General features: G+C 42.5%; 2 protein-coding genes across 3 annotated transcripts in view; one reads left to right on the top strand and one right to left on the bottom strand.

Moving 5' to 3' along the window:
• Positions 1-7,114, top strand: part of EIF2AK4 (eukaryotic translation initiation factor 2 alpha kinase 4) — a 33,190-nt gene extending 26,076 nt beyond the window's left edge. For both annotated transcript variants that reach the window (XM_048947436.1, XM_048947435.1), the window contains exons 32-39: positions 822-908; positions 1,396-1,508; positions 2,921-2,979; positions 3,528-3,625; positions 4,269-4,337; positions 4,896-4,940; positions 5,996-6,120; positions 6,573-7,114. In XM_048947436.1, the coding sequence (XP_048803393.1) occupies positions 822-908; positions 1,396-1,508; positions 2,921-2,979; positions 3,528-3,625; positions 4,269-4,337; positions 4,896-4,940; positions 5,996-6,120; positions 6,573-6,627 (651 nt within the window). In that variant the 3' untranslated portion in view covers positions 6,628-7,114. The remainder of the gene's footprint in view (positions 1-821; positions 909-1,395; positions 1,509-2,920; positions 2,980-3,527; positions 3,626-4,268; positions 4,338-4,895; positions 4,941-5,995; positions 6,121-6,572) is intronic.
• Positions 7,115-7,975: 861 nt separating this feature from the next.
• SRP14 (signal recognition particle 14) lies at positions 7,976-11,716 on the bottom strand. Its single transcript, XM_048947480.1, has 5 exons — positions 11,573-11,716; positions 11,264-11,336; positions 10,364-10,476; positions 9,176-9,208; positions 7,976-8,862 (listed from the first exon to the last, which is right to left on the bottom strand). The coding sequence occupies exons 1-5, from the start codon at positions 11,594-11,596 to the stop codon at positions 8,773-8,775; spliced, it is 333 nt and encodes a 110-aa protein (XP_048803437.1). The 5' UTR covers positions 11,597-11,716; the 3' UTR covers positions 7,976-8,772.
• Between the last annotated feature and the right edge of the window lie 8,693 nt (positions 11,717-20,409).

The following is a 20,409-nucleotide window of genomic DNA, read 5'->3' as shown; positions in this document are numbered from 1 at the left end:
CTCTTCAGCTACCAGACCTTTTAAAAATGTGTCGGAGAACTCCTCAGAGCACAGTGGAATTAAGTGACCTTCCCTGGTTATAAACCGAGTGTAGAGTCCAAGGTGTATTGGAATGAAGGGGGAAAGTCACAGAATAAATTAAATGAGAGCTAACTGGCCTCATTTAAGCATATTTTGTACCAGTGAGGGCAATGAAGGAGGTGACCTGAAGGTGCCACCCTAACAGAATGAATCTCCAAATAGACCTTAGTTGGTTCCAGTTATCTTCTAAATCTGTTGAAACGCATTAAAGGCATTCATAGTCTACGGTGAAGGCAGCTGTACGTTGCAGGCGTACATCCTTGCATCTTTACCTATGCTGAAAGGAGACTGGACTGCATTTCACTTATCTTCTATTACTAATGATTCCTTTTGGAGGACAGATGGCAAAGAGGAAACAGTCATTTACCCCAGTGCTGCCTTGCTGAAAGGGCTGGATAGCTGGGAGAGGTGTTGTGCTGGTGAGCATGCCTTGCCCAGAAAGTGGATCCAACCAATGTTCTGTGAAGGAACTGGGACTGCAGGGCTTAGACTTACATTCTGCCTAGAGTATAGACTTAAATTTTGACTCTTAGAGAATGTTAGGTGAATGTATCCATGCAAAATTAAGTTTCATCTCCTGGACTTGTTAGTAAAGTTTTCCTCGCTCCGAACTTTTCATATTGAGTGTAACTGCTGCATATAAAGTTATTGTAACAGAAGATGGGAAACTGATTATTTAAGTGATCAGTTTAAATTTGTTAAATTTGCATCCCATTCCTCTTTCCCTTTTCCTATTTCAGTCCCAGGAAGAACTGCAGGAGTATTGCAGATGTTCTGGGATTACATACGTAGCTCTTGTATCAGACAAAGAAGGAAGTCACGTAAAGGTAAGCGTGGTATCAGAGGACATTCAGTAGTGTTTCAGGTTGATAAATCTGTTCTGTATTTTTTATTTCTTAGGATCATGAACATTTCATTTTTCTATCAAATATTTCAGTAGATGGAATTCAAGTAAATGTAGATTTGGCTGCTAAGTACTAGAATGTTTAAAAAAAAAAAGGAAAAGCCCCAAACCTAATAAGCTCTTATTAATATGGTATCTGCACCTCTGAACCATTTTGTTCAATGTCATCTATCACATATGAGATAAAAGTAGATGAGATAGTTTAAGCTTTGGGAATGTGGAATAGATTAGTTGGTTTAAAATATATAGAAATCAAAGATTTAATGGACAGTGATTGATTGCTAATGATGACAGCTTCTTCCATTTGACTGCTTCACCTTTAATAGGTGAATAACCCAGTTTGGTCTTGAGACATTTATTCATATGCTGTTTTAAGAAACAACGTTAAGATTCACTGAAATACATCGTAGGTGAAATCCTTTGAGAAAGACAGACAGACGGAGAAAAGGATTTTTGAATCCGACTTAGTAGATCACCTGGTCCAGAAATTGAAAACTAAAATCTGTGATGAAAGATGTAGTAGGTAAGTAAAAAAAATCCTTCGCAAAGTAAAGACATAAATATGGTTTTCTTAATGAAATAATTATGTACTCAGTTAAACCTTGGTAGTACTCAATATAGAACATGAGCTTTACTGATTTCTTTTTGAGGGGAAAAGAAAGCAAAAGGCTTAGCTACAGAATTTTATTATTAAGAGACTGATTTCCCTAGAAGCTGTTATACTGAAACATGGTTAGTGCTTCTCAAATTAGAAGACTATGTATGTATCCATCCAGCTCAAATGCAACTAAAACACCAGTATCATTTGTATGGCAGGACTGCCTGCAAGTTCCCATTACTGACTAGAATGTGAAAGTAACACCTGGCCAAGACTCAGGGTGTGCAGCAGGACTGTGTGTCTTTGCTGAAATTACTCTGTTGTGCTGAACAGCAATGCAGAAATCACAGGAAAGGCAACAGTTACACTGCTGTGCACAAGCAGTAGAGCTGTTATGCATAGACTTTATAAAATATATGCTGGAACACTGATTTATACATTTGTATTACATATATGTACATGTGTATGTAAATATGGTAGTGATAGCAGGAAGAGTGTCTGAATTCTAGTTTATATGAATAAGCCAACAGATTGGATATCCATAATATTTCTGAATTAACAGTAAAGAAAATCTTTAAGCTATGAAATGCATAACTCAAAAACGTTGTGCACAGGTGGATGACATCTGCTGCCCACCTCCTCATTCTTCCTTTATCTGGCCTCTGCCAGTTGTGGCATTTTGCAACTAACCTCGTTCTCACGTGTTTTGTGGCAGATCTGTAGGATCTATATATTCTTTCATGCTGTGAAAGAAAAGCATACTTTCTAAAGACTACCTTTAGATCCTGGCAGCAGAATACAGAGAAAAAATCATATTTGGTAATAATAAAAATGCAACAATTACAATCATAGTAGTACTGTCAAAGTAAATGGATCCAAATAATCAAAAGTTTATTTTGATTTGTAAGATCTCAAGTGTAAATACTGCTTTGGTATTCTGGTATCACCAGTATCAACTCTCAGAAATCTGTGAGTTGATTCAGTTAACGATTTAGAGACAAAATTTTCTTAATATATTCTAGCATTAGGATCTAAATCACTCTTGAATCATGGGCAGCACAGCTGTTTGTAGCTAAAGTTAACACAAAGGTTGCTGTGCTGTTGACAAGCAATAGTCCAATACAATAGCAATACAATCGTTTGTCGTTTGCTGGGCCTGATGCATCAAATTTGCTAATGTAATCCTGTATGAGTTCCTGTCTGTTCCAGAACAAAACATAAATTTATCTGTTGGAATGAAATAAGTGTGCATGAACCACAGCCTGAAACCATGTGTTATCAGAGCATGCCTTCATTATTGTTAATTTGTTTCCTTAACTGTCCTTGTTAACTTTCAGAGAAACCTCAGATAACCTCTCAGTACCAAACCAAAAGGGATCATTCGCTAATAGTTCAGGTATTTATTCTCCACTTCATAAATCACTGAAAATTTTCTCTTTGTGTTGAGCTCTGTTAGAAGATCTTGCTGGATCATACATTCTGCAAGTATTGCCAAGGTCAGCATAGGGACACGTTTTCTAGCAGTGCATCTTCTCAGAAACACTTCCCCCTACTCTCAAACACGTTTCAAAGTGAATTAAAACAAACCTTCTCCTGGGTCTGTGCATTAAATCGTTTCTTCAATCTTATAGTAGCTTTCCTCTTTTGATACTGTGTATACTAAGCTCTTTCATAAATTCTGTAAGCCATTTGGAACTTTTTAGTACAGCACTTTCTTGACATAAGATATCAAATTTTTATTCACGCCAGCCAGCCTTTCACAGTCATAGGCATGCATTTTGAGAACTTATATGCTTATTTCACCTCCAATGGGCTTGATTAACTGTACTTTTTAGCAGCTTTTTAAATCCTGCACTACATGTTAAGCTTACTGGTGAATTTTCTGTTTCTTGCTACTTTTTTTTCCTATTATGAGAGAATATAATGTAAAACTCTACATTTTAGGTGCATTTGAGTCGCATGGAACTCTTGTAGTGCCTAATGTCAGTGTTATAGCTCCTGAGAAGTTATCTGCCAGTGCCAGACGTCGCCAAGAAATTCAGGTACACGTGTGCCCAATAAGTATAAAGAATTAAGCCTCTGAAATACAGTATTATCGTAATGTAAAAAGATTGCACGATGTGACAATACAATTATCAGTTTGCTTACTTAGGGTTAGTGGCTTCAAGATATTAGAGTACAGAAGACAATATTAATGTAAGGCTGCAACTATTTCTATAAAATGTTACCTTTGCAAAATTATCATAGCTTGCTTGCTAGCTACATAGCTGTGTACGTATAGATACTTGATGTATGTAAGTATTAAGAAGAGTGAGCCATACTGTGCTGTGCCCTGCAGTCATAGGTTCTCACCTAATAGCCAGAAAGGCAGCTTGTAACTTCATATACCAGGCTTCACAACCTAATGTGCAGCCCAGTCTGCTTTAGTGCAGTACTGCTACTACCAAATCTGTATCATTACAGCAAGATTGTTCAGCCCCAGTCTCCTTCCTGTCTACCTATCAAGGTTTGTTGTGGATGTTACTGAAAGTGATACTGACGGTGAATTTTAGTTTAAATGTATAGTTCTGCATCTCGTGCTAGAAGCAGCCTCTTCTGTTCTCATTATCTATGAAACAGAGAACAGTTGTTCTCAACCTGGGTCACAAAAGCAGTGAATTACTTTTGGCCATCTTTTGTTGACAGGTGCAAACAAGACTGCAGACATTTGTTTCTAGCTTGCAACAGAAAACAAGTGAAATTGAGATTTTGGCAGTAAGTATTTTGGCAAAAGCTTGAATTAATTTCCAATCTGTAATCGAATTCAGTGATGCAGTCTGGAAGAAATTGCTACTACAAACCTTGCATTAGGGACAGCAAATTAACCAAAGAAACTCTTGGCCACGTTGTGCATCTTTAATCCTTGAGAAGTATCTCAGACTGTTTGTACTGTCCAATTGTACACACCAAAATGGAACAAGTACTTAGTTGTAAAGGCTTAAGCTGTACTTATCCTGTTGTGGTAATTTAGTAACTTGTTCCTGCCAGATTTGTTCTTACAGTTAAACTGATCCAGCTGTTGTATATGGCTTTCAGACTTTGCTGTATGCTTTTCAAGAAAAAAGTACTTCCTATTTGCCTGCACCTATATGGAACATTCCATAATGGAATCTGTCTTCACCAGTTTATTTTAAATGCTTTGTATATTGCTAGCACTGTCAGCATGAGCGCTTCTTTGGAATTGAAAAAGTGACTCCCCTTACTGCAGCTAATCTCCAGTTGGCAAACTGATGATAGAAATGTTAAATATTTGATTTCTTGATATTGCTGCAGGTAGATCTGCCAAAAGAAACTCTGATACACTTCTTATTATTAGAGGTAAGCAATTAAGTATTGTAGTTGAAACTCTAGTGGAAGTGTAGGTTAGATGAACGTACCATTTGCCTGTTGTAGTTTTTCTCCTTTGAGGAATTTGAATTAGGCTTTAAAACCTGAAAGCAATTTTCTACCCAGAGAGCTTAACTGAGGCTAGAAAAACCTTTTTGGGAAATGCCCAAGTTACACAAGACACCATTAGGAGATCCTAATCCAAAGCTATGGATTTTTCCCAGAAGTTATCTGAAATCCAAACTTGTGTATTTTCCAAAACAAGTAAGTTTTAACTTGCAGTCTCAGCAAAGTTGTTTCTTTCTTGAAGCTGTTAATGAAGGAGGATCCGAAACACAGAGGCAATTGATACGAGTACAGCAGCTGAAACTTCTTTTCTTAGTAGAGCCAAGAAAAACAGAAGATGTATAAGTGTTATATAGGCCCCTTTAACAATTCAGAAGCTATTTGATTAGGAAAAAAGAATGCTGTAGACAAAGCAGTGGCTTTGAAGTCAGAAGTTCTTAACTACAGTTGGAGACCTCTCCATCTTCCCCAAAAATACAAATGACATCCTGCCTGCAGGATGTAGATCTAGTACTCCTTTTAACACCTCCCACAACGCTGCTCTGCTCTGAAGCAGTGCTCATGCGGTCATCAGACTTCAGTGAAACATGAAAACATTTCAAAATACCTCTTTCACCCAGTCTTCCAAAACATGGAGATAGTTTATCAGGGAACAGGCACATGATCAGCTTGTATCATTCAATTTTCACTGCCCCTATGCTAAAATTCTCATGTTCCATCCAGCACTGCTAAAAGGATAGAGCTTCTTTGTTTGCTGAACTGTTTTTCTTAAGCAATCACTGAAAAGCCTCATTCTTAACACCTTTTCTTAAATAATAAAGGCAAGTAGCATGTGTTTGCATGAATTACATTTAAATCCTTTTAATACCCTGTTTGATTTAGGAGAATTGACATTACACTGTTCAGAACACTGAATCCTTCCAAGAGAAGCACTTCCTTCACTAGAGAATACTACATTTTCTTGTCATTTTATTCCTTAGTTTGATGGAGCCAGACATGCCTTTGATGCTACTGTGAGACAACTGATGTCACGATGGCCAAAACAGAGATGTTCATACTTACAAGCAATCTGTGATGAAATTTACAGTATCAAAATGGAGAAGAGGTAAATCTAGGTTCTTAAAGGAGCATGTAATATCCCATCGATTTCTGCATTTCATCTTCATCTAATAAGCTGCTCTTCATTTGTTCTCCCCTTTCCCTCTCCCCAAGTACAAAAAAGAAATATTCAGGCCTGTTTCTTTAAGTGCTATTTTTGGCTAACATGAAACAAAATGGGGGTTTAACACCATCTAATCCTCACTTCAGGTAATCTAAATTCTACACTTTGTAAGCCCTTTCAAGAAATTCTAAACTGCACTCATTTATTTTGTCGCTTTCTTCAAACGACTGAATAGGAAATACAAATATGTTCAAGTATGTTTCCACTACTTGTTTCCACAAGTGCACTGTGACCCTCTTTCCTTGTGGGTGGGACTTCTGAGTTCTTCCTGTTTTGAAAGAATACAATTGGAATCTGACACAAATTTTAAAAGATTATTTTTGTTTCCTTTGCAGGGTTCCTGTTCTCATCCTGTACAGTTACCGAGATGAATGCAAGGTTTTGTTTTAGTGCTCAGAGCATCTTTTATGGGATGCTCTTACTAACAGACAACAGTGTTTTCCACAAAGGAATTTCATTTGTAATATAAGCTGTAAATTTATTCCAAGAAATGGAAATAAATGTTTTATAGTGTATGGGAACTGCTGAGTCACGGCCTGAACCTCTGATTAATCACCTGAGGTGAGCCATGAGTCTATAGACTATAATTGTATATCTTGGTTATACATATAGGTATTAAAGAAGCAGTCTGACTACAGCCAGAGATATGTATTACTGTGTAATTCTTGCTCCCTTACAATGGAAATTAGCAGCTGTGTAAGTGTAAAATGATTTACTTAAATTCAGCTTAGAATGCCATTTATGTCCTTATGCAACAATGCTGAAATGAGAATCTCAGTTCAAGGATTAGAGAATACGATCATCTTCCACTGTAAATGACTTTTGATGAAGAACTTTTGGGTAATAAAAGGTTTGGCTACTGAGCCTTTTTGAAATATGTATTAGAAAGTTTTGTCTTTTTTTAATTCATCTTAAATCTTTCTGTAAAACATGGTAGCTGAATTCATAAAACATATGAAGCTGAATTGTGCAAGCCTGGCTGCCTACATCCATCCTGCCCCCACACTTTCCCATTCAAAACAAACAGCTGCTTCATGGGAGACAGAACTTAAACCCTATGTAGAAAAACTTATTTTAAACCTGAAGGTCCTGAAAGTAAGACTTCAGAGAAACCTGACATACTTAGAAGCATAACAGAAGTTTTGAACTAGCAAACTTGAGTTTAGAATCCACATGAAGAAAGGCTTTGAAGACATAATGATTAAAGGAATCTTAATTTCTTTTTGAAGCTACAGCTTCCCAGTCAATGCTGTTTCGAATTACTAGTGTGTGTATTTAAAACTAAGCTGCAATACCAACACATCAGGAAAAATAAGCTGAATAAATGTAAGGATGAGTAACAGCCTTAGTTGCTGTATATAATGCATTATATGTCACATCAATCTCAATGTACCAGAGTGAATATGCAAAAAAAGCAATCTATGTCTGGACATACACTGGTGTTTAAGTAACTTGTTCCTACTTCTTTCTCTTAAAACAAACAATTGCTCTCAGCACTGAAGGTCGGTGCATTAAGAAATACCCACCTATTCTGCCTTTTTCTCACAGCAACAAGGAGGGTGAAATTAGAACATATAAAGATGTAAGGTCAATGACAAACCAGCCCAAAAACCTCTGAGAACTGTGAGGTTGCAACAGCAACATAAAGTAACTCTGGCAGTACTGGTCCTAAAGTCACAGATAATGGGATTGTTCCTAGCCATTCACCAGACAAGTCACATCAGTCGTTACAACTAAATCCATTTCTCATTGTGTTTAATAGGAACAAGTAAGTATTCATCTTTTACATCTGCTCATATGAAGGAGTTACTTTACGATGTGAAAATGGGGAAATCCAGATCCCTGAATATGTTGAAGGATGAAGCCTTAAAAAACAAACGCTCAGGTGACACAAGCATTCTTAAGCTATGTCTGAAGGAACCATGATGCAGCATCCTGCCCTGCCCTCCCCGCCCCAAGCCAGGCTCAGCACAGCTGGGTCAGCATGGAGAAAAGGCACAGCTGCTAAGCTCTGTGGGAGCTCAAACACATTCTGGCTGCCTTACAGACATCTGTACTGCATCGTGTAAACAAGTCCCTCAAAATAAGACAAACAGGAAAGCTGCTGTTCCTGGTAATAGGTTGGCACCTGCCTTCCCCGGTATTACTGCGGCTTGTCTATAAAACTGGGCATCTGTCACCAAGACTCCTGTTCCAGTCTCACTTTGCTCATGGTGCTGTGCATTACTCTTCACCCGTTATTCCCTAGATGGGTTTTGCACTGCCCACTTGTATAATACAAAACATACAGCAGTATAAGTACAAAACTAGTTGGCAGACGAGTGTAAAGCTATTTTGGTAAAATCTTGTAAATACTCCTGCCATACAACAATCCACAGAAAGCACCTTCTGCCTTTCAATTTAAACAAAAGTACTGATCACATCCCAGTATCCTGCTGGAAAAGAAAAGCCAAAGACAAGTGGTAACTCAAAAAGAAATGGACTTTGCTTTGAGCAAGGGTCAAGTCTATTACAGTGATGGTAGGACACTGTCCATCACTGCGTTGCTTTACTCTTCTTGTTTTTGCTTTTCTTGTCCTTTTTCTTCAAGCCATCCATGTTAGCTCTCAGCAAATTAGAATACGCCTGAAACAATAATTAGAACCATTAAAAGAGATACTTCAAGTATATACTAGTTTACATACTGTTCATGGATGTGTATCTTCATTTTCTCAGTTACAGACAGCCTTCCTCTACTACCCTGGGAAACTTGTTTCTAAACCACTGTAGAAAGTTAGAGAAAACCACTGATTGTTTTACATGGATGGATGTGTGCAGTCTGAGATTAATCTTTATGTCAGTTCAGTGCTGAACCAACCTGGCCCCAGCTCTCCATTGCTCCTACTGCCTACTCCCCAATACCTACAGAAAAGGAAAATAGAAGGCTTGCAAAACTTACCATCTGGAATTTATTTACTTCCTTTGAGCTCACCTACAAAAGTAATACCAGAGGTTAACCAAGAGAGCACTGGCTTCTATTACAAGCTATCAGTACATATTCACCCACCAGTAGCTATCTCTTTTCACAACATCACGTACATGTACATATACACATAGGCTGTACTGACATGGCATAATACTTCACTGACATAGAAAACTGAAAACACTCCTAATTAGATTAAAGCAATCCTCGGAAGGCTGTCCTTCCCAAATCCACTCATTTTCACATAGGAAAGAGGTGAAGAAACATTCTAGTAAAGAATATTTGCTTCTACTATGAGGCCACGCTTTAACTGTAGGTGGAAACACAAATCCTGGAATGAAATGCTATAGCCCAGATTCTCTCAATTATTTCTAAAATTAATGCTTTCCCGTAGATTACATCACAGAGGACATTTAAAGTCAGCTAAAGCCTTTCCCAATCTCTTATTCAAAATAAACACATCAGGTCCCCAACTTCAAAAGTTAACATTTCCTGAAATACAAGAAGCTCTGTAAATGAGGGAGGGGGTAATTTAAACAAACAAAGAAACCTAGGCACACTAAGTAAGATTGAGGCTTCAAAGTGTCTGCCCCATACCACATATCCTTGACAAGAAACAAGAATCCTTTTTCTACTATTTCAGTCAAAGAACATTTCCCTATTTCCTGGCTGCTACAGTAATGCCAGGCCTACCTTTGTTAATTCCATCAAGCTCTATAAGAAGCTGCCTCCATCACCTGAGCTTGACTGTAGGACCTTTCTTCCTGGAGCCATGGCATTTTTCTCACCCTGCAGGTTCCATCACTGTCCCATGGCTTTCTGCCCACACCATCCTCATCTCTCTAGAATCAGTTTCCCCTCTCCCTCCCTCAACACCCAAGGTTGTGGAAAACAGACACAGTCCTTTCCTGCTTGCTCAGCAATATCATTTTGAAGCAAAATCTGGTAAAGAAAGTACAACTAAACAGTTGTCCTATCTGTAATACGCTTAGTAAGTGTAACGTTTTGGCATCCCAGCGTCAGCTGTGCCTTCAGTTACTTCCATGCAGAACAAAGGGGGCAGTTCTCGTGCAATCCACTTAAGGCAGCTTCACTTAAATACGGGAGTGTTGCATAAAAGACAAGTAGGGCTGCTCATCATTCTAACACAGAGCTGTCACTCACCACTGTGCTGATTTTCTTCTTTCCATCAGTAGCTCTTAGAAGACACTTATTGTCTGCTGGCTCAAAACTTTCTACGTGGCCTTTGCGTGGAACTGGCTTTGTTCGACCATCATCTGTATTGGCAAATAGAGAATGTTTATTCACATTTCACTAAAATCATGCGATGCCTGCTGACCTGAGATGCTAAAAATTGCTCATAAGATCAGTAAAACACCTTGAAATTTAGAACAGCCTCAAATGAATGAAAATTTTTCAGATCCCTCCCTCTGCAATTGCAGAATGGTCCACCACATAAACTGGTTCTGCCTGAAAAGAAAGCCAAGAAAAATATGCAAGCTCTCCTACAGACATGCTGTATGGGCTGCTTATTTCAGCAGCACCAGGCTTCAAACGTGATTTAAACTACGGCCCCAGGTACCAATTGCAGAAACAGCACAGCCCAGACGGGGAGGAATGTCAGATCACAGCCTGCCCACCCTTCTCGTGGGAGCAGGGCCCCTCGAGCTGCCACCACCTCGCCGTGCCGAACCTGCAAGGTCTCCAGAGCTGGAAGACCCACCACAGCCCTGAGGAGGTCACTCCAACCACCCGCTGTCCTCACAGCACGGAATTTTCCTCTCACATCCAATTGGAACCCACCAATAACTATCGAGAAACTTAAGAAACGTTAAGAACGTTTTAATTCTCCGTTTCCAGAAGTCTAAGAGCTTCCAATTAGCGTCTAACAACCAGAAAGCCCCCACGTTGCCCGCAGCTCGAAACACAGCCGCATGGTATCGGCTTCGTCGGCGTGCGCCGTGCCGCTCTCGCCAGACGCCCCGAAGACGCCCACACCTCCTAACGCAGCACCGATTTAAACCGGCACCTCTTCACGCCGCCGCCGCCACACCAAACACTTACATTTCTTCAGCGTTATGAAAACGCTCCCCGAAGTCCTGCACTTCTGGAAGAGTCTCGTCAGCTCCGTGAGGAACTGTAACACAAGCACACCACACCGCCTGGCTGCGGATTCCGCCACCGGCCCGCTCGCCCGGAGCCGCGCGCACAGCCCCGACCGGGGGGGGGCCGGGCCTGGCGCGTCCCGGGGTCCCGCCCGGCCTCCTCCCGCCACGGCCAGCACGGGGACGCCTCGCGCGGCCGGTGACCGGCCGGAGTCCCGAGCGCCGGGCCCCGAAGCCCCGACCGTGCGGCTACGCGGCGCGGCCCCACCTGCTCGCTCTCCAGCAGCACCATCGCCCCGCTCAGCTCCACGCCGCGCAGCCGGGCCGGAAGCGCCGTGCTCGCTCACTCACTCACTCACGCACGCACTCAGAAGCGCATGCGCGGCGCGAGGCGGAGCCAAGCGCACCCCACCCTTCCCTCCCGCCGCGGGAGAGACCGAGCGGGCCCGGCGTCTCGCGAACGGGGGGCGGGGCCGGCGCCGACCGCCTCGCGAGGCCCCGCCCCGCCGAGGGGAGCGCCACGTCAGCCACGCGCCGCCGCCGCCACGCCCCGGCACGGCCTCTGCGGCGCTGCGACGGGCGGTGCTTCGGCTGCTCGCGCCTCGGCCTGCTGGCGTGGCGCTGCTGGAGCGGGCCGTGCGAACGGCCGACCCCAGGGGGGAGAGCCGCGGACTGGGGCGACGGTGAGCGGCGGTCTAAGGCAGCGCGCGGTCTTGGGCCTCGCAGCTCTCCTCCCGCGGAAAGGCGATTTGTCGTCCCTCCCCACGGCCACAGATGTGGAAGGAATTCCCTGCAGACGGATAGAGAGGAGATGCGCGGGTGGCTGCTCGGCCCCGGCAGTGGGCGCTGATCCCTGCACCCGGCGGTGCTGCGGGAGGGCCGCCGTGCCTCCTCGCGTGGTCATCCTCTGGGGGGTCGTTACCCAGTACATTAAAAATAGAACAAACAAGCAATTTAGAACCGGAGTCCCGTCCCCAAAACGTCCGCTCTGGTGTCGGCAGTCGCTCGCTGTCTTCTTGCAGACAAACCGCGAGGCAGCAGAGGGCGCTATGATCGCGCACAGCCGGTGTTGCGCAGCAGCCGTCACGGCACCGCCGCAGTCGCCCGTACGGGAACTCCGTTCTCACGGCGGCCCGGCAAGTGCGCGCGTCCAGCGCTGCCGTTCCCTCACCGTGGATGTCCTTATGCTCGTCGTGTTTTTCCACGTGTGACAGCTGAGAAGGGAAGGTTTCAGATACACAAATTCACCTGTGAGGAGCTTATTTTGCTTAAGTCTTCCTGAAGCTGACATTCTCAGGAGACACAACCCATGCTGTGCTCAGAGGTGTGGACAGGCCAAAGCCTTGTCCGGGCTCAGATGGGGATGGTTCCTGCCCCTGCAGCCTGTATCCACAGTGAGCCGAGGCAGCCACTGCAAGGAGTCGCTGCTGGGATGCGCTGCCTCCAGTGCTGCCCGTTTGGGGAGCAGGCACAACGAGCTCCTCATTGGAGAGGTTGTTGTCAGGGTTTGATTTTCAGGAGAGACCTGAATGAGAATGATGCAGTTATGTTGCAGATTTTTATAGGCAGCTTGTGAAAGCAAAACAGAAATGGAAATACTAAAACAATTGCAACATACTCCTCCTTGGAAACTACCATGGCCACAGAAACCGGAAGGCAAAAGAAACTTCACTCAGCTTGCCAAAAGAGAAGAAGGGTGGTCTTGTAGCTGAAGCACAGGGATTATAGCCCTCATCTGAATGCTGACCCCTCCATGCACCAGTGAGTTCTTGTGCGGTCTCCTCACTTTCCTGTACCACAGCTCCTCTCTCCTTGAAGACGAGGGCAGATGCATGTTTCCTCTCTCTTCATCTTATGCAGCAAAAACATTTAATGTTGTGGGATGAGCACAGTTTTCCCCCATTTTGCATGAAAATCTCAACCTGATGTTGGGAGCTGCCATAATTGTTTCCATTTTAACCTAGCTATCCAGGCAGCAGTAGCAGTGCAGCTACCGTATCAGGGGCTGTACAGTTCTTTGCAGGAATTTGTAGTGCCAAAGGCTGTGATAGCAGTGTACGCTGGGAGAAGGGAGAAAGGGAAAACCTCTATGAAGAAGCACTTTTGTGCAGCCAGACAGAAACTACTAATTCAGGAAGGAGAGTAAGTATTTCAGAGCAGAGGAGCAAGAAAAAGAAACCGCAAATGGAAAGAGCACACATTCCAGACAATGGGAATACAGAGAAGGCGGGAACAACTGTTCAGAATTCATTGAAGACTAATGTGTGTTTCCAGCATGCAACTTACTGCATGCATTTAAAACATGAGAAAGGTTTAGGAATGCATGTTTTTGGAAGGCCCTTGTCTCATGATAGTTAATGTACCAAGATATGGGGGAAAAAAAGGAAACAACCTGAGAAATTTGCACCCAGCATTCTGATTGTTCAGTTCCTCTTAGTGTTGCTTGGTGCCTGTAAAATACAGATTATGGGCAGAGGAACTCTACCATCTCCTGTTCTCCACACAAGCACTCATGGATGTTCATATGCCATAGCTATCATTGCTATGCAAGTGTGGCAGACTCCTGTCTGTTCACAATGTACTGAGATTGCTTTTGTACAAATTGAAAGGCCTTCCCTCTTAATAGGGGATTTTACTGCTATGATATAGAACTCGAGAGACTTGTATAAAGTTTACATTTTTCAAATGTATTGTTTTATCAGCAATTTTTATCTGAAAACCTTTGAGACTGATAATAAAAACAGCAATTCCACTGAATTGCTGAATTTGTTTCCAAAAGAAGTGCAGCAGAGGTTTTGGGGGTCTTTTTTTTTTTTTTTTGTGAGCTTATCTTTCCAATCACGAAGCTATTTTTCAAGCCAGAATGTCACAATTTAATTAGGGGAGAAGCCTTCATCACAACTTGCAAACAAGGTGAAAATGGAATATTTTTAATGATTCTTTTCCAAAAAAAGAGATGGACCGGGGGAATGCTGACACTGCTTTAATTTTGCCAAAGGCTGCCAACATTCGGAAGGAATAAGCTATTCAGCTGGTGAAAAAGTGCTGAACAAACACTGAAGGAGCTAAAGGGATACTCCCAATCACGATACACTTGCTTTTCACTTTATCTGCTGCCCCAGCTTAATACCTTCTCCCTCGCCCTCTGCCCCCAGAAAAAAAATAAATAAATAAAAAAGAGAAAATGGGTTGGATTAAAACAGTAGCAAGAGGAATGGCTGGATCTCCAGAGTTGGCAGGGGCATTAGTATTTTGTAACCCAATCTGTCATGTGACTAGAGCCAGGCAATAAAAATAAGCTTCTACCAGCCCTCCTGTTTGCTCAACTTTATTATATGGTGTCAGTAGAGATTGACTTTTTTTCTTTCTTTTTGGCAAAAAATTAGCAAATGAAGCCACCTGAATCATTAAATCGTGAAGGAAATCTGGCAGGGAACTGGAGGAGGTTGCTGCTGTGCTTCCAAGTTTTCCTGGAAGCAAGCTTGTACTGAAAAGAAGCGGAGGTGAGACCTTCTCCTCTGCTAAGTGTGCTGGGAGAAGCAGGAAGAGGAAAAACAGGATTATCAAAAGTAAATTGCATTCTTGATCAACTTTATTAGAAGTTGGCAAAGACCTATTTGAACAGCCTAGAAAAGGTTACTTCTCGTTAGGGGCTGTCACACAGTCAAATTCAGCTGCAACACACCACAGTGAGGAGAAATGTAATAACATACCATAAATTACCGTTTGCTCACCACACTGCTCCAGATGAGTTAATAGCAGATAATGACCCACAATTCACAAGTGGATCATTTTGGTAATTCACTTTGATGTGTAAGTTTAAGCACGCCACGTCCAAGTATAACCATGCACAGGAAAAAGAATCAGCATTACAGCAAAACCCCAGCAAAACACACACACTCTCCTTGCAAGTCTGTCATTAGCACTGTAAAAACAGAGGTGCACACCTCAGTGCTCTCCTAGCTTCACCAGATCTGAGATTAATGGATAAAGGAAAAGCTCTCTACAGCCAAAATTCAACAGCAGCTGCTTGGGCAGAAATAAAATTAACCCTGAGATAGCTATCAAAATGTCCTCCAGAAAGAAAATATATAGAGAAATATTAATATATAATATATATATTATATATTTTATATTATAAATATAAATTAAATATTTTATATATAAATATATATAGAACTAGAAATATTTCTCAAAACTCTAATGCATCACATTGTTACGGCAGAGAAAACTGATAGTTTTCAGGGAGCAGGGTTGGGGAGGTGTGAGTGGACCTGTGCTGGAGGCCGTGCCTGTGAGGCATGCAGCCAGGCCACAGCTCTCCCCTGCAGGCTGCAAAGAACCGCTGTGCTGTGCCGTGCCTCACACTGAGGGGTTACACAGCCTCAGGTGGAGGCTGCACGGCTGAGAGCGCTGTGCCACGTGGCACAGCCATGCCAAAGTACTGACCCAACAGTGGCATCCCTTTGGAGTCTAGGCAGATGGGACACCTGTGTAAAGCAAGCCAAAATGACCAGGACATGGTCCCACACTTGCCACACATTTTCCACGGCCAACATTATAATAACTTGGCAGCTATACCTTGTTTATTTAATACTCTAAAAGCAAGAATATTATCAATACTTAGAGATGTGATGTTCAGTGTGCACCTCATTTACATTTTTTTTAATATTACTGGAATACTATAGCAGGTACTGAAATGGCAGACCCAAGCCTGCGTTTGAACCAGGAGGAAGATTTGCATGAAGTTCAAGCACATCTCATACACACACTCTGACTTTCACACAAGAAACTCAAAGACTTTCTGAAAATAAGCCATCAAATTCATCTCTCTTGCAGTCTCACTGACGTCAGTACAGTCATAGTGAAATACAGGACGTCAGAATTTGGTAGCTGTTAGCATAACTTCTCTCTTCAGAGCTGTAAACAATAAACCACAATTTTACTAGGGTTAAAACTTTGCTAGTATCTTTAAATGAGTTTCATGATATGACTTTGAATTTCTGCGGATCTTTGTAAGTCATCTGTGAACTCCAGCAAGTTGTCTGTAGAGCAGGAGAAGGCCTGTACAATATGGTGCACCTTCTGGGTGCACTAGAAATGATATTTACCAAACCTCACAGCTCATCTCCCCAGAAGAGAGAAGATATATAATCATCACTTCATTTTGTATGGCAGATTTTTAAGCAGACATCGAATGTCTGGTTAAGAGCTGTGCAAAGCATCAGGGAGGTAATTAAGCTGGAGCTCAAGAGTAATGAGGTGACAGAGATTGTGTTGAGCATCATTTCTTTCACGTTGATGTGTCCTACTTTAAGAAGCACAGAAATGCAGTTGTGAAGAATTTCCACCAGATAATCCCAGTGAGGTTATGGGATATTTTTTTCTATGTACACATTTAAGAGACAGGTTGAAGAATATCACACTATATTGAAAGGCAAGGCAAGGAGGAAAAAAAGAAAAATCAGTCAATGGGAATATGGGAATTCTAGGTCAACAGAATGTCACTAAGGAGGACGACATTGTCCTTGATATCAGAAAGCACAAGGGAATGAATCATTATAAAAGGAGACACAAGGTCCTTGCTGTCCTCCACCTTCACTCTTCTCAAAAGGACAGGCCTCTGAGCAGCATATTTCTCTTGACACTCTGGGTGTTGCTTTCTTGGGAAGAAGAGGATCACCTATGAACTCACCAGCATCATTTCCTATCTCTGCTGAGACTGCCTAAAGAAATGAGACCTGGCTGGACTTCTGAGGTTTAGGGATCACAACATGAACTGCCGTGCCTATAAAACAGTGTTTTCTTCACAGCCCGTGTGAGAATGCGTGATGTGAGAGCTGCACAGCACAACAAAGAGACAATCAAGTTAGCTACCAGATGAGTGAGGTGACAGAGATTGGCTGAGACACTATTGCTCTCATTTCCACAAGCCCTCATGTTGGGTAAACAGAGATAGTTTTGACTGTCATAACCAGATACTTCCAGTATGACTCCCTTCTTTTAAGACCTGCCAAGTTTACCTGTTTATTCAAGTTTTACTTGTATTTTTCATCTTCCCTAATGCTCCTCCAAATATCCAGATACTTTCTAGGAACAGTGTGGTGGGGAGGCCACTCCAGCAGCTAGTAGCTAGGCTGCACTCCCTAGGTCAGAGGCTGGAGGCAGCAGTTTCCTGTTTTGCTGGTATTCAATGCCATTTAACAATAGGGGGAAAGAAAAAAACTGCAGGACCTAAGCATAGCAAAGCTGTTTTCTTCATGAGCTGTCTGCCTGTTCCCCGCTCTGCCCCAGGCTCACCCCCGCCTGGTGGCCCTGCCTGGACAGAGGAAAGGAGGCAGCAGAGAAAAGAGGCAGAGGCACTGGATTATAAGGGAATGAGCACTGGAAGGCATTTCTGCCATACAAGCAGCCTGGACAGCTTTCCAGCTGGTCTGAAATAGCAGACTGAATATTGCTAGTTTTTGTCCTTCCTCCTGCCTCCCATGAGAGAGAAAATGAGATCCACGTGCAGCATTTCTGGAACATCACAGTCAGCAAGAGTCACTCATGCCTTTTTACAACACTTAAAGTGTACTGTCCTTCCTAGTCGATGGTTTTAACTCTGTCTTGAGATAACGATTTTCAGTAGCGGTCCATTCATTTGAGTAGGAACTGCTCTAACAGAGATCCTTCACTCTGCCTTTTTCAATGCCACCTTTCTCTAATAGTCTGCTCAGTGCCAAATCCCTAATCCATTTTTATCAGTTCACAATGTTCCTTTGCTCTCCTGCTCTCCTCCTCCTATCTCCATTCTCAGACAGTATCCCTTGCTACCATGCTGTAGCTTGGCTCTCGTGATCCCTATCAAAACCCAAACCTTACCTCACTTACTGGCCTTACTTTTCACAAGGATCTCCTGAGATTAAGGGTTGCAGAGTGTAGCTCTGTAAAGTAGATTAAAGTAGGCATTGTAACTATAACTGGAGTTACTCAAAAACAGGAAACACAGGTATGAAAACAGTAATTTGAGTTTGTTGCTATCCCTTTCCCTGTATTTCAGCATCCCCCTGTTTTCCTGAATACATGTTGTCTTCAGACACACACTGAGCGCAGACAGGAGCCCCAGGGAGATTAAAAGTAGCAGGCTCTTTGTTAGCACTCAGGCTATAGAAATACCAAGTGAGTCATCCCTGCTTGCAGTAGCAGGTAGCTCAGCCATCACCAATCACAGATTCTTAAATACAACCCTGCCAAGGAAATTCTCAGAAAGAATGCAGGTACTATAAATGCAATCCCTTTGTTATTGCCCACAGTCTTAAAAGCCTGTGACAAGTCGTACAGATTTCAAAGCTCAGGAATGGCATTATTTGATGATATGGCATTCAGGTAGTGCAGTATGTTTACAGAACTGTGTACCAGAAACCTCCACATCAGTGGATTCTTTTTCTTTTCCTTTTTCTCTTTCTCTTTCTCTTTCTCTTTTCCATTTTTTTTTTTTTTTCCCCTAGGAAAAGAAAAAAAAAAAAACTATTACATTACAATACCAGCAAAGAGCAGGAACATTTCCAGAATTTGAACTGCCAAGAACATTGATTTTTTGCATAGACCTCAGTCAGTGAGACGTACTAATGTAGGAAGTCTACCATGCTTAAACCTTACAATGACCAAATAGTACTTTATCATCACCTGAACATAGCAGAAGAGATAAAATTCCACTGGAGGAGGAAGCTCTCAGTCCTTATGGGGAATGTCACAAAGATAAAGTCTCTTCCAAAATCCTCTCTTCATCTATGCTAAAGTTTTACCTAGCATTGTTTACTAGTCAAATTATGCTTTCCTCTAACCTTTATCTTTTTCTTCTTCATTTTTCTAGGCAAGATGGAAGAGTATGGTTAGAACAATTCTCTCAGAAGGCAACCATCACCTGTCATTTGTGTTTGTGTGTCCTTATCTACGGTGTGCTTCCTGGGAGCATCCCATAGTGCTTTTGAGGGAGGATCAAGAGTAATGGGCAAAGCAAGGGCATGACAGCAGCTACACATGGAGCTATCCTTGCTGTCCTGAATGCTGCGTTGTGCTCAGTGCTGTTAGGACAAGTTAGTTACCAGGCTAAAGGAAGATAATCAAGATAGAGAACAGCATCATTATTCGTCAAGATATCAATTGCTATTTCAGGTGCCTGTTGCTCTTGCCCAGCCAGTTTGGTTGTTACTGGTGTATTAGTCACCTGACCACATTTAACATCAATCTTTCTCTCCTCATTATGCACTCAACTACAAGCTATAGTATAGATTGCTCCTTCCTGTAATTACAATATATAACTCATTGCTATCTATTGTGTCTAGAGCTCAGATTTCAGAAACAAATTAATTAATTGCACTTTCTACACTTCTAGGCCTAGATAAGACTTTTTTGCTACTTTTCAATAAAAGGCTCAGCTTTTTCCCTAGCACAGACTGTTTGCCGTAATAAGGATCCTGTCATCCTCTTCATTTAGAGGCAAGTAACAGGCATTTTATCTTCACAGGGCGCCTGATTATCAGTATTATACAGTTATCTTTTGGCAGAGAAGTCCTGGCAGCGAATAACCGCTCCAATCTGAAAGTGATTAGCAGTTCTGCACCAGGCATGCAGCAGTGGCGAGGCAGCCTCCCAGTGCACACTGCAGCTGGGGCGGCAGGACATGCGCCTCTCCAGAAGTCAAGTGCTTCTCCATTTGCCGTGGCGACAGGTGTAGTATTTCATGCCTGTCAGGGGCGTGTGAGTTGAAGGACTGGGTATGAATCCAATGACCATTGGTTTGCTGGATGGTAAAAGTCAGGCTGGCCTTTGGACTGTCCAAACACAAGAGTCTAGAGAAAACTAGTATCTTTGTATATCTGTAAATAAGGACTTCCTCGCTCTGCAGATGACCAGACTCCAAACACGGCTTCTCCAAAATCTTGCTTCTTGAGGATGGACAGTGTGATCCTCCTAGAGATGCGGCTGCAGCACAGGACAGGTGTTGGCTGTCACATGCTCAGGCTACAGGAGGTAGCTTCAGACAGGCACCAGAGAAAAGGTGCTGTTACCACCCAGCTGAGCAAGGTGTTCCCCCCATCAATGATCTGATCACGTTCATCC

This window comes from Lagopus muta, chromosome 6, assembly GCF_023343835.1.
Source record: "Lagopus muta isolate bLagMut1 chromosome 6, bLagMut1 primary, whole genome shotgun sequence".
NCBI classification, from domain to species: domain Eukaryota; kingdom Metazoa; phylum Chordata; class Aves; order Galliformes; family Phasianidae; genus Lagopus; species Lagopus muta.
Note: the sequence above shows the minus strand (reverse complement) of the source record. Positions and strands in the feature narration are given on the sequence as shown.

What these genes read in the sequence shown, in the direction of transcription:
- SRP14 (XM_048947480.1), bottom strand. Translation starts at nt 11,596, where the DNA reads ATGGTGCTGCTGGAGAGCGAGCAG. An exon ending in TGCTGCTGGAGAGCGAGCAG is followed by an intron (nt 11,337 to 11,572) that starts GTGGGGCCGCGC and finishes CTTGTGTTACAG; the next exon opens with TTCCTCACGGAGCTGACGAG. An exon ending in AGAAGAAAATCAGCACAGTG is followed by an intron (nt 9,209 to 10,363) that starts GTGAGTGACAGC and finishes TTACTTTTGTAG; the next exon opens with GTGAGCTCAAAGGAAGTAAA.